Raw genomic sequence first — 12984 nt, forward strand, 5'->3', positions numbered from 1 at the left:
CCTTCTAAATCCTCTTCTCTCCTTGGATTACAGTTGAAATGTAAATGTGAATACAATTACACTTTATAGTCATTTATGTTTAAGAGTGAGAAAGTTACTACAGCAGTTATACTAATGGTTCCACTTTCCTTACATGTAGGATTTTCTACCATATCTTTTAATCAACAAAATCAATTAACCTCATACTCTGTTTTCACTGCAGAATATCCATCCATCAATCATACAAGAGCCCTTATTCATGGTCCAAATGTCCCCAGACACACATTTTTGACATGAGCAGAATAACTGAAGCTGCTGTTCTCTCATGCATACCATTAACCCTCATCTTCACTGTTTTGCCTAGACTAAATGCAACACTGCAGGAACAAGATTGAAGGTGGGCACGGGAAAAAGATTAGTACAGTCTAGACTACTGGCAGGCTGAGTTTGGCAACCAGAACAAGCGTCAAGAGAAAAATCCACAGGAGACCAACTTCCAGTACTTTGAGCAAATTTTCTGGTAGGGCATGTAGCTCATTCATGTGCCAAGACTGACAATTCTTTATAAGTAAACCCTGGAGTGTAAGAATACTACCACCATAGGTCCTGCATGTCATAAAAGGCGTCTAAAAGGACAGCTGCTGCCTTGCAGTCTTACTTTTTTTTAGTAAACTCCCGCCTAGCAGGTAGACTTTTTAGTCAAAGGCGAGGCCCACCGCGATAACTGTGGTTGATGACAGCAAGGGCATGCTGTCGTAAAAACCCCTTTGCCAAAATAATAAACCATGCCTGATGTAAGGAAAGGCAAATCAGCCAACCAACCCCTTAGTGTAGGGATAACGGTGGGAAAGAAGACTGACAATATTTTATCAGTGCAAATACAGATTGAGCAACTTTCAAAACAGCTGGTGAAACTACAGATAACTAAGGAGAGGTCTCACTTTAGTAGCTGGATTGACCTTCAAGATAGCTTCTTCCCAGATGCACAGAACTCATAAAAAATTCTCTTGAGTTCCAGCCCTTGTCATGTAACCTGATTACAGAAACTCCTGTGCTTCCTGGAGGTGGCCATAGTCAAAATGGTGTGGGAGTGAACCAAATGTAACAGATGGGGTTAAAACAAATGCTTAAGATTTCAAAATATACATGGAATGGAAGAGTTACAATATCTAAAATGTATTACATGAGCAAAATGGGAAGTAGAGAAATATATTGTGATAGATGAACAGATCTTGAAAGTGCAGCATTTCAGTTCCCTTGGGGGGACACCTGACTGGGAAGCAGGAGTTGAGCCATTAGAAGAAGCAAAGATTTATGATTGATACAAAAACCCAGTACTACAGTACAGCATGTATTCTGATTAGCCGAAATGTGGATAGAGAAAAGGAAGGAATTTTGAAGAAGTGTGATCATAGAAAGTTCATAGCCAGAGTACAGTGGGACTATTCCATTATGAACGAGAAATCAATTGGTAGACTCAAAAGATACCGAGATGGTCAGGAATGTGGTAAAATTGGTCAAAAAGTTATAGAAATAGCAGGGAACAGACCATTAAACTATGTGAAAAGATGGAATTGATGAAGACCTACACCTGGGAGTCGACATAAAAATTGAATGACAACTCAATGGTCTGTATTTGACAGCTTTTCCATTTATAGTTACTGTGAGTTGAGTTCTCTTCTTTGTGTATCTTGTGCACTATCTTTATTCCCATCTGTTCTACAATAATTCAATTTGGTATTCCCTACTGGTTTTCCTCCTGCTACTTCAATGTTAGTTTTGTTACAGGTAGTTTTCTCATTTACACTGGGAATAGGTTCTGACACCCACAGTAGTTTAATTGTTTCTGTATCAATCAAATAGTTCCTCATGCATATGCAGTATACTGTATGTGTAAGGGTTACATTTAAAAATATATATTCCATATATAAATAAGCTAATGACCCAAGGGATCACTGTTGAGATAGCAAAGGAAGGATGTGATAAAGATTGATAAACAGAATGCAAGCTAGGCCTTGGCATGTTGAATCAGCGACGCCCTGGTTTGCATTTGCCTGTGATAATCAAATCCATTGTTGTGTCAAACAGGTCACAGTACTTTCACCTGAGAACCTATTGACCTATAACCCACAGACGACTACGTGACTTCCTCTCACATATTCGTCTGTCTGTATGTTAGTATGCTGAGCTAAGCTTTGCTCTCCTATAATTTTGTAAATGCATTGTAACCCGGAACTCTATTTCCCCTCCTAGAATCAGGTTCTCTTAACCACCTTCTGGCTTCTACTCAAGAGATGTAGTTTCGCAAATATATTGTTACAGTTATCATCACGAGTGAAACATCTCCGCCTTTATACCCAAAGAAGATACTGACTTAGAAACTATCATCGCAATCTCCGACGAGGATGGGAAGTATACTTCCCATCCTGATTCTAGGAGGGGAAATAGAGTTCAGAGTTACAATGCATTTACAAAATTATAGGAGAGCAAAGCTTAGCTCAGCATACTAACTACAGACAGACGAATATGTGAGAGGAAGTCACGTAGACGTCTGTGGGTTATAGGTCAATAGGTTCTCAGGCGAAAGCACTGTGACCTGTTTGATACAACAATGGATTTGATTATCACAGGCAAATGCAAACCAGGGCTTCGCTGATTCAACACACCAAGCCCTAGCTTGCATTCTGTTTATCAATCTTTATCACACTCCTTGCTATCTCAACAGTGACCCCTTGGGTCATTAGCTTATTTATATATGGAATATATATTTTTAAATGTGACCCTTACATATGTATAGTATGTAATCTTATTAATCATATAAAATACACTGCACTGAAGTTATTTTTTGAAAAAAGCAAAATTGATTTTACATACTGTTAACAAACTACAATTCTGTGCAATTAAAATCATCAAAAAACATCGATTTGCCAACATCCTGGTAAAGACAGCATATGAATCTAATTACCAAGTACCCCATACAATATTGGGACCCATCTTCTTACATGTAGAAAGTTACTTGCTTATATTTTGTTCACCTGTGAACAGATTACGTATTGTTCATGCTGTTATAAATATATCTTAAAGGTAACCAAGAAAGATTAATTTTCTTTCCAAGTAATTTTTTTTTATCTTCCATCAGATGAATTTGGTCTACACCCACAATTTCAAAAATACATACATCTATTTGAACAGAACACATTATCATCAAAAGGAGTTTTAACAAATTTAACACTCATATATGTAAAATTAGATAAATAGCTAACAAATTAACATATATGATGCAGTTGCTGGTTCTAGCACAATATAATTGTATTTCTTCATTGTTTATAGTCATCACTACTACTTTTCTACTTTCATTTTTTTCATTTACTCTAAAGTGCATATTAACCACCACCACTAAGGGAAGTTACAATATGCCAATCACTGTTGATGTAACTTGAGGTTGTTTAGTGTACTACCCTTTAGCTCTACAGGCACTACTATTTTTTTTTTCTCTTCCCCATAGTTATCTCTTCTTATGTAGATGTCCAAGTTCTTTAACTTGATCTTGCTCCAATTTTCACCTGTCATTTTATAACAAATCTTTTGGCGAGCCGTATGAAAGTCTACAAATATGACTCGGTGAACTTATTAAAAATATATTATTATTACTATTATATTATTATTGACAATTATTATTAATAATATTAATATTTCAATGTCCCTATACATCATCATGTCCAATATACTTAAGATGTAGTCCAAATGAATAAGAGAGGGAGGCACAGCATCTGTTCCAGTGGATGGGAAGGTCTAAGAAGAGGTATATAATTTGTTACCTTGCTGTCTAGTCATACTAACTGTGCAGCAGGTACAGACAGGACAGTAACAACTCAAGAAACGGAGCTTTAATGTGGAGGACCATGAGAATCTTGCACAATATTATTTGTGTGTATAAGGTGTACTTGAGTCAGCAGTTGAAGAAGTGTAAATCTATATGACAAGATTCAGGATTACAGTTTAGTGGGAAGATCATACTGTGAAGGTGAAAGCTGATGAATGGTGTAGTGAGATCCTAAAGACAGATGGTTTGTAAATGTGAATGAGAAAGGTAAATACCATTTAGCCAGTTCAATAAACTATTAAAAATGAAAATAACAGGATGATGAAAACTATTAGAAAGGTCCAAAAATCAAATAGACCTACATCAAATGGGAATTCAGTCATTAAGTACAAAAGAGGATAAAGAAAACACATTTCATATCAAAGTAAATGGAAATTGTTTGAAACTTCCCCCAAAAGTATTCAAAATAAAATTGTATAGAACATATGGCAACAACTTTATTTAGCTACCAATATTTAAAACACCTTACCTGGTCAGGTGTCATTCCAGTGAAACAGAACATGCCAATTTGTTCTGTGATGTGGCTCCAGTTCCTGATGGATCCTTCCTTTGCTAGATTGTCCTTGAGTTTCTGTCTCATGGAAATAATACGATCTGCCATTCCCTTTACGTCTTCCAACCAAATAGCACTGGAATTAAAAGTTTTCAGAATGTTAGCCTCCATTTAAATTTTTGTTCTTAAATATATAATTCCTAATACAATGCAGAAATCAATGAGTTACCAATGCAATAAAAATCAGTTTACTGCTGTATAAGACACTTAATTTTCAAAAGAACAAAAGAACTGATTTACAATTATACTAACACAAGACAACCACCACAAGAAATAAAAAATTATAAGTCACTGGAGCAAAACTGTATAAAAACAAAGTGATTACTTACTGTAATTCAGGATTACCAAGAATAGTTGCAACAATACGGGATCCGTGAAGAGGGGGGTTAGAATACAATGGACGAATAATGATCTTCACCTGGGACATAACACGAGCAGCTTCATCTTTGTCATTACAGATGATAGAGAAAACACCAGCTCTTTCACCTGTTGAATGAAGAAAAGATCAGATAGAATTCAATACTTGATAAACCCTGTTCACTCAAAATTTAATAAGTGACATATTCAGTACAGATAGATTTCATACCTGTGTTCTAGGAGACTTTCTGGAGTACATTTAGTATACTAGTTTATTGAAAGACTGATAACTAAATTTCTGTTCCATTTTCAAGGATTATCCATAATTAGCTATGATTACCTCTTCCCTAATGAATAAGAAACATAAGGCCATGTGAGGGTTTGTCGACACACAGCAAAATCATGACAATGTGAAGAGAAAAATCTAGAGAATATGTTGGACAATGCCCTAGGGAATCTAGTTTTGAGAAACTACATTGGGCCAAGTTAATGCTACACAGCACCATGCAAGACACTGGTGTTACCCTTAAGGGATATCAAGTTATTAAAGCATAATTTAAGTTAGAACACACCATACAATCCCATGTTTTTAGAAAATGATTGTGAAAGACATATCTTGTGTCCATCTGCCAGGAATTTTCTAACTGCATATGCATCTCTTGCCACTTCTCCGGAAGCAAAGCCCTGAAATTAAAAATGGCTTTTAAAGGGTATGAAAATGTTTAACCCCTCAAAATTTAATAAGTAAATATTTGTTGTGCTTGGTGACCAAGAATTCTAAGTTGTTATAAGTAGTTAATACTAATTGGGGCAAATCTGAAGGTTTCGATCACCAAATGAACACCAAGTCAACACTAATTGAACAAATACCAAACACCTGAAGTCTAATCACTTGTTTGTTTTCATTTAAATTTTTGAGTCTCCTATATAAACACACACTGTCAGCATGATGACATTATGAGATTCTAGAAACAAAGATGCATGTAACATAAGGCAATTGAAAACAAGACACAAGTTCTAACGACATATTGAAAATTAAGTGTGAATCTACTCCTCACTTATCAACATGCTCAGGTTCCAAAAACTAAGTCATTCATTTTATTAACTGAAATGTATGCTATCCTAGGGCAGTGTCAGAGAGTACCATATAAAATTTTTCCAGTGTTTTGCAACAATTTTTTATACGTATTTCATACAATGTACAGGCTGTCCCAAGGTTACGATGGGGGTTCCGTTCTTGAGACGTGTTGTAACCCAAAGATCGTTGTAAGCCGGAACATCTTCAAAAATACTAATAAAACCTTACTTTTAATGCTTTGGGTACATTGAAAACTACATAAACTGCATTCTTATTGCATTTTTCATAAAAAAAAAAAAACTTGAAATATTGATTATTTTGCATTTTTGGTGTGATATTTCTTCTAGATGAGTGTTGTAGGCGTCGTAACCCTGGAAATAATTTTTGGTGAATATAATTAAAAAGCGCCTTAACCTTGGAACGACGTAAGCTGAACCTATCGTAACCCGGGGACTGCCTGTACATACTAGTGTAAAGATCTTCAAAACTATCCTAGTAATCCATACCACTCAAGCATAGGCTAACTAGGCACAGCCCTCCTGAACTTCAAGAATGTTTGGCTGTCAATTTAAAGAATTATCTAAATGAATTCTTTTTGTAATCACAAACATTTTTATGAACCCCATATTTTATATTCAAAAACCTTTTACTAAAAACATTATATAGGATGTTTTCTCATCCTACATGTGCAGTGAGCACTCAATAATGTGCTGCATATGAACCAAGTTGTTTCCTTTGGAAAAAAATACCCGCAATGGCAACAGCATCCTTCTAAAGCTTTTCATTAAACATACCTATTTTTCCCTCTCCCATTCCACTGCTCAAAAAGAACAAAATATTAATAGAGAGCTTTTATGGCATCTTAACAGAAAATTCTAATGACATACTATCATGCAGTTAAAAAAACTAGTTCAGTAAGTCACAGGGTTACAATTTAAATGTATCTTACCTGATATGCCATGTCAAAGAACGGGAAAAGGTTCTTCTTCTTGATAAGCTGACTCATCTCATCCCACTGCTCTGGCTTGGGGTCAACACCAGTTGGGTTATGAGCACAAGCATGAAGCATAATCAAGCTTCCCTCAGGAATTTTCTGCAAGAGAATTGTAACACTGGAGTATTCAACAAATTGTAAGTTTATTTACTTTTCAAACATATACTGCAATTTCTCTGAACATTACCGAATTACACCAAATATCTACTGGAAAGGTAAAATCTCAGGGTTCACTAACAGTCCCTGGTGCAGAGGGAGGAAACTATTTAATACAGAAGGAAATCTTGTATTATTGATAAATAACTTATTACAGAAAAATTAGGCACCCAGAGGATGTTATTTCTTCATACTTTTCAACTCATTTATGGCAGACTATACCATACCATCACAGGATTATTCATAACAAATAAGAACAAAAAGATAAGCTCCAAAATAATTGTCCAATGTCCTGCACAGTCATTTAATTATCAAAAAAAAAAAAAAAAAAAAAAAAATTCAGTTGACAAATAGATGTACTAAATGAGGATAAATCATAAGTCTGAAATAGGGCTATAAATGTCTTAGAATCTTTTTAGGTTCAGCATCTATGCTTTTATAAAAAATATTTTTTTACCCCATTAGTATATTAATCTCAAAACTCCCACAGAAAAACCTCAGGGTAACACAGCTGATTCACAGTAGCAAGTACCACATATACATGATTGTTATTTACCATGATTCCACATCCCTAAGTGATTGAGTGAGTGTTACTGACTGCTCTGGAATCAAAACAACCCCAAAGTATTTTATTTATTCTATTACTACAACTGTAACAAATTTATTTACTCTGTTACTACAACTACAACCATTTTTTTTTCGGGCACATAAACCATAATTAGATTTTTGTAGAACACTTAATATTATCCAAAAGTACAGATTTACTTGAAACTCCATCCCCATTTGTATGAAGTTACAGGGTACACTACAACACAAGGTCATTTCAGCATTTTAATAGAAGTAATGAAAATTTAGTAAATCTTCCATGGTTAATGAAAGGTGTATCAATGATTATATCTTCTCATGCATAACAACCTAAGAGTTACAATGACTCAATACATTATAAAACTCACTTTATCTTTTATCTTTGAAACAATCCATATGCATTACAGGACAATCTTGAATTATCTTCAGTTATGAATGGTCAATAAGGCAAAAATCAAGAATCTTACAACTCCATATAAATCTTACTTTGTGAGGAAAAGATTAAAACTGGGTATAATACATACTGAAATATCTTCTAATGCACCAGCAAAGTCAAAGCCACAAGTTTTAGGATCATAGTATCGGTACTGCTGTACATCCATGTTTACGTGCTTGAAAATCGGCACGTGGTTACCCCATGTCGGCTTGGGCAGCCAAACAACCTGTTAAAGAGGGAGAAAAATGACCAAAACCCTCCCTTGAAGCAAAAATTTTCATATTAAAAAGACACAGTACTCTTCAACACACATACCGAACACTGAATATGGTATAAAGACACTAAATATAGCATAGCATATTTTATAAGATGTTACCATTACCAAAATGGAGTATCAGTATTACTTTTATGTACCATGATAGAGTATCAGTATTACTGTTATGTATATCTTTATTTTTAATGAACACTAAATATAAAAAAAATTCTGATAAACTTAACTGTAATACCACACAAACTATAAATATTTAGTGTAATACAAGACAAAACCACAGTTACAGCATTCCAACGTGTTTTACAGAATCCACATTTATAAAATGATACAAATGGTAAAGAGGTCGAAAACATTTATGACAGAAATATCAACGTAATATGTACTAAAAAAAATGTAGCATTCTAAATTGGGTACTTCACTCTAAAATTTTTAATTAAATATTCATATTACTTTCTCAAGACATTAGTAATATAAAATCTTGAACAAAATAGTTTCTCAACATATGTAGTAGTACATAATTATAAAAAAAAATATCTCATGGTTTGCTTCTAACACATCTAATCTAAATAGTACAATATATTTGCATATGTTCATACTATATATGAATGATACATCAGTATCTAAATACATAATGTAGACAAGCTCCAAAGAAAACCTATGACCTATCACATGACACATCTATGTAAAAATATTCTCTCTATACCCTAAAAAATCTAATAAAAATCCATACTAACTGTCATGCAAATCTGTCTTCATTCCAATTTCTCTCATACTACAAGAATACCTTTTTTATTAGCTAAAAGGAAAATATGACAAATTGTTAATAAATTTGCAGTTTTCATAGCATACAAACTTGAGGTCTTAACAATAGGATAATCTTCTAATGCCAGCTGGAAACCAGTTAAAAACAAAATTTGTAAAGCAAGGAATCTGTGGCATCTGGGTTACCCATTTGTATACGAGGTGGAAGCTGGTCACCGACCAAGCTTGGGATCTCATGACGCATCAGTTTTTCTTCCAACCCAGTACACGAGAGGGATGGCTAGAGGAGGGCAGTATAATATTAAGACCTCAGGTTTGTAAGCTATAAAAATGCAAACTGATTAAAAAATTTGCCATTTGTTCATACACAGAACAAACCTTCAGTCTTAAAATAGGATAGACTTTTACTATTTGCCATTTGTTCATACTGGAACAAACTTTCAGTCTTAAAATAGGAGACTTACTTGGAGGGAGGTAGAAGTACCCTAAACTGACTGGGGGTTCAGCCCACCTGACCATCCTTCTTAGGACAAGTTCTAAATGAGGGGGTCATAGCCTGTGAGAGAATAGGTAGACAAATACCCAAAAACTTATCTGCTGGGTTCAGTAAACTGTGGTATGGCCAGATTTACTGCACTTGTGGAAGATAAAGAGAACTTTGTCTATTCCAGTAACAAACCTTTCAAGCCACAATGATTTGTCACCAATCCCCACTCCCTTGCTAAAGGGAGGAGCACATGCTACCAAGAAGTATATTGCCTATTGTATAGGAACACAGTAAATAACTATCACCAGTAAGACTACCAGACACCTGTATTAGACCAGTTCCAGCATATGATATGTCTATTCTTCGACCTGCCCGAAGGAAGAAAGGAACAAAGAGAAAGAAAAAGTACTGTTAACGCACTCATTCTGTCTTCCACACAAACAACTTGGATAAGATATAAATTGCCCTGTCAGGGGCTAGATAAGTTACACAACTTGTTGGGCAGCCACCACAGGACCCAGGGAAAACATGTCCAAGGACCTGTGGGCAATATCCTTCAGATAAAAGGAAGTGAACATGGTTTGACTTAGCCAAGAACCAGCATTCAAAATTCTATGAACAGACATGTTCTTAAAAGCCAGAGAGGAACTTAAGCCTCTGATGTCGTGCACCTTAGGGTGTACAGTCTTTGTGACAGAACTAGGGAGCAAGGAATAAGTCTGAGTAATTACCTCACGTAGCCAGAAGGAAAGTTGAAAAATTGTTCTTCTTGAAAACTTCCTTCCTGAAATGGCCCGTACTAACACAAAATCTTTGACACCTCGGTCTAAGGTGATGAGTCCTTTTCAGATGGCAGCCCAGAGCCCTGACGGGACACCGCCATAGTTCCTGCGGGTCACCGTCCACATCGTCATTCAGTGAGGAAATTGAGAATGAGGCAAACCTGTCATCATGCGCCAAGAGTTTCTGAGTTTTTGGCCACAAAGTCTGGGACTAATTCAAAAGCAACAGAACTCCAACCCCAGGTGTGTTACTCACATCAACAACTCAGGCCATGGAATTCTGTCTGACAACTGACGTAAGGGCTTGAATGGAGCTCAAGAGACTTCCGAAGACAAGGGACAGATCCCAAGTTGGAGGTTTGAGCTCTTTTGGTGGACAGGATTCTTCAACACTCCTAAACAACAGAGATCCTGGATGAAGTGATGTCTATGTGTTTTAGGCGTAAAACTTTCCCTAATGCAGCCCTGTAACCTTTAACAGCTAAAACGGAGAGGCTTTTCTCAACCCTGAGGAAGATGAAGAAGTCTGCTATATGCTGAACAGAGGTTCCAAGTGGAGAGAAACTCCTCCGACAACACCAATCACAGTAGACTACCCAGTTGCCCTGATAGACTACTGACAAAGAATTCCTAAGACAGCCGGACATGTAACCCACTGCTTTACTTTACTAGAAAATCCTCTCGCTCGCAGGAGATACTTGATAGTCTTCAGCCATGAAGAGACAGGGACTCTACCAATTGGTGGAACCTCTCCACATGAGATTGCAAAGAAGGTGGCACCATGAGGGAATTTCTCGGTACTTCTGAAAGTAGATACAGGAGGTCTGGGAACCACTCTGCTTGAGGCCACAGGGGAGCCACTAAGGTCATCCTGAGATTTTTAGAGCTCATTACCCTGTTCAGGACTTAATGGATCAAGCAAAATGTAGGGAAGGCGTAAACTTCGAGATTGTGCCAATGATGCTGAAGGGAGTCCCCTGCTAGGCCCAGGGGATCCAGGACTACAAACATGTAGGCATCGAACTTTCTGTCGAGGTGAGTTGCAAACAGATCTCAAGTTAAGTATACCTTAGTTTTACCAAACCACTGAGCTTATTAACCCTTAAACGTCGACTGGACGGATTTTACGTCGACATTTTTTCTCTCGGGTGCCGACTGGACGTATTTTACGTCGACATACAAAAGTTTTTTTTAAAATTCGTGGAAAAATACTTTTAGGCCTACCAGCCGAAAACTCTTGAATCACGCGCCATGGGGGATGCTAGGAGTTCACGGATCAAGGTGTTGTTTTGTTTACAATCGTTACGCAGGCGCGCAAGCGCGAATTTCTTTCTTGCCGCACTAAAAAGTATCTGTGACACATCTCGGAAATTATTTTGTCACTTTGACATAATTTTTTTACCATTTTAAATTAGCCGTTACATGGAGTATTATATATGAAAATGTGCGCATTTTTATGTAGAATACAAAAAAAAAAATACTCATGATTTTAGCTTTTATCAGTTTTGAGATATTTTCATATAAATAACGATAAGTGCCAAAATTTCAACCTTCGGTCAACTTTGACTACCGAAATGGTCGAAAAACGCAATTGTAAGCTAAAACTCTTATATTTTAGTAATATTCAATCATTTAACTTAATTTTGCAACTAATTGGAAGTCTCTAGCACAATATTTCGATTTATGGTGAATTTATGAAAAAACTTTTCCTTACGTCCGCGCGGTAACTCTTCCGAAAATAATCATACATGCGATTGTGGTAATGTTTGCACCATTTTAAATTAGCCGTTACATAAAGTTTTATATATGAAAATGTGCGCATTTCATGCACAATACAACTAAAAACACCATGGTGTAGTTTTTATCAATTTTGAAATATTTTCATATAAAAAATGATAAGTGACAAATTTTCAACCTTCGGTCAATTTTGACACTACCGAAATGGTTCCGAAAAACCTATTCTTACCGAAAGGTATTCCCCCCCCCCCCCCCGGGAAAGAAAAAAAAAAAACGCAAATTGTAAGCTAAAACGATTATATTCTAGTAATATTTCAAGCTTTTTATTTACCTTCATTTGCAACAAATTGGAAGTCTCTAGCACAATATTTTGATTATGGTGAATTTATGAAAAAAAATAACATTTTCTTTACGTCCGCGCGGTAACTCTTCCAAAAAAATCATACGTGCGATTGTGGTAATGTTTGCACCATTTTATATTAGCCGTTACATAACATTTTATATATGAAAATGTGCGCAATTTCATGTATAATACAACAATAAATAGTTGAAGGTTGTAGCTTTTCTCATTTTCGAAATATTTGCATATAAATCACGATAAATAGATAAAAAACCACGTTCGGTCAAATTTGACTCTACCGAAATGGTCGAAAAACGCAATTGTAAGATAAAACTCTTACAGTCTAGTAATATTCAGTCATTTATCTTCATCGTGAAACAAATTCGAAGTCTCTAGCACAATATTTAAATTTATGGTGAATTTAAAAAAAACTTTCCTTCCCTCCGCGCGCGGATTCTCCGCCACAAATCTCCGAAATGCGTACGTCCCATTCTCGGAATATTTGCTCCGTTTCATATTAGGCATTTCATAGAGTTTTATATATGAAAATGTGCGCAATTTCATGTAGAATAAAACGAAAAATA

General features: G+C 35.8%; 1 protein-coding gene across 1 annotated transcript in view; it reads right to left on the reverse strand.

Moving 5' to 3' along the window:
• Nucleotides 1–4292: 4292 nt before the first annotated feature.
• The window catches only part of LOC135213723 (aspartate aminotransferase, mitochondrial-like), a 52452-nt gene continuing 43760 nt past the window's right edge, over nucleotides 4293–12984 (reverse strand). Inside the window, exons 5-9 of the mRNA XM_064247833.1 lie at nucleotides 8110–8247; nucleotides 6800–6943; nucleotides 5345–5456; nucleotides 4745–4901; nucleotides 4293–4491 (exon numbers count right to left, since the gene is read on the reverse strand). Coding sequence (XP_064103903.1) covers nucleotides 4308–4491; nucleotides 4745–4901; nucleotides 5345–5456; nucleotides 6800–6943; nucleotides 8110–8247 — 735 coding nt within the window. The 3' untranslated portion in view covers nucleotides 4293–4307. The remainder of the gene's footprint in view (nucleotides 4492–4744; nucleotides 4902–5344; nucleotides 5457–6799; nucleotides 6944–8109; nucleotides 8248–12984) is intronic.

The sequence above is a fragment of the Macrobrachium nipponense genome, chromosome 43 (genome assembly GCF_015104395.2).
Source record: "Macrobrachium nipponense isolate FS-2020 chromosome 43, ASM1510439v2, whole genome shotgun sequence".
Classification (NCBI taxonomy): domain Eukaryota; kingdom Metazoa; phylum Arthropoda; class Malacostraca; order Decapoda; family Palaemonidae; genus Macrobrachium; species Macrobrachium nipponense.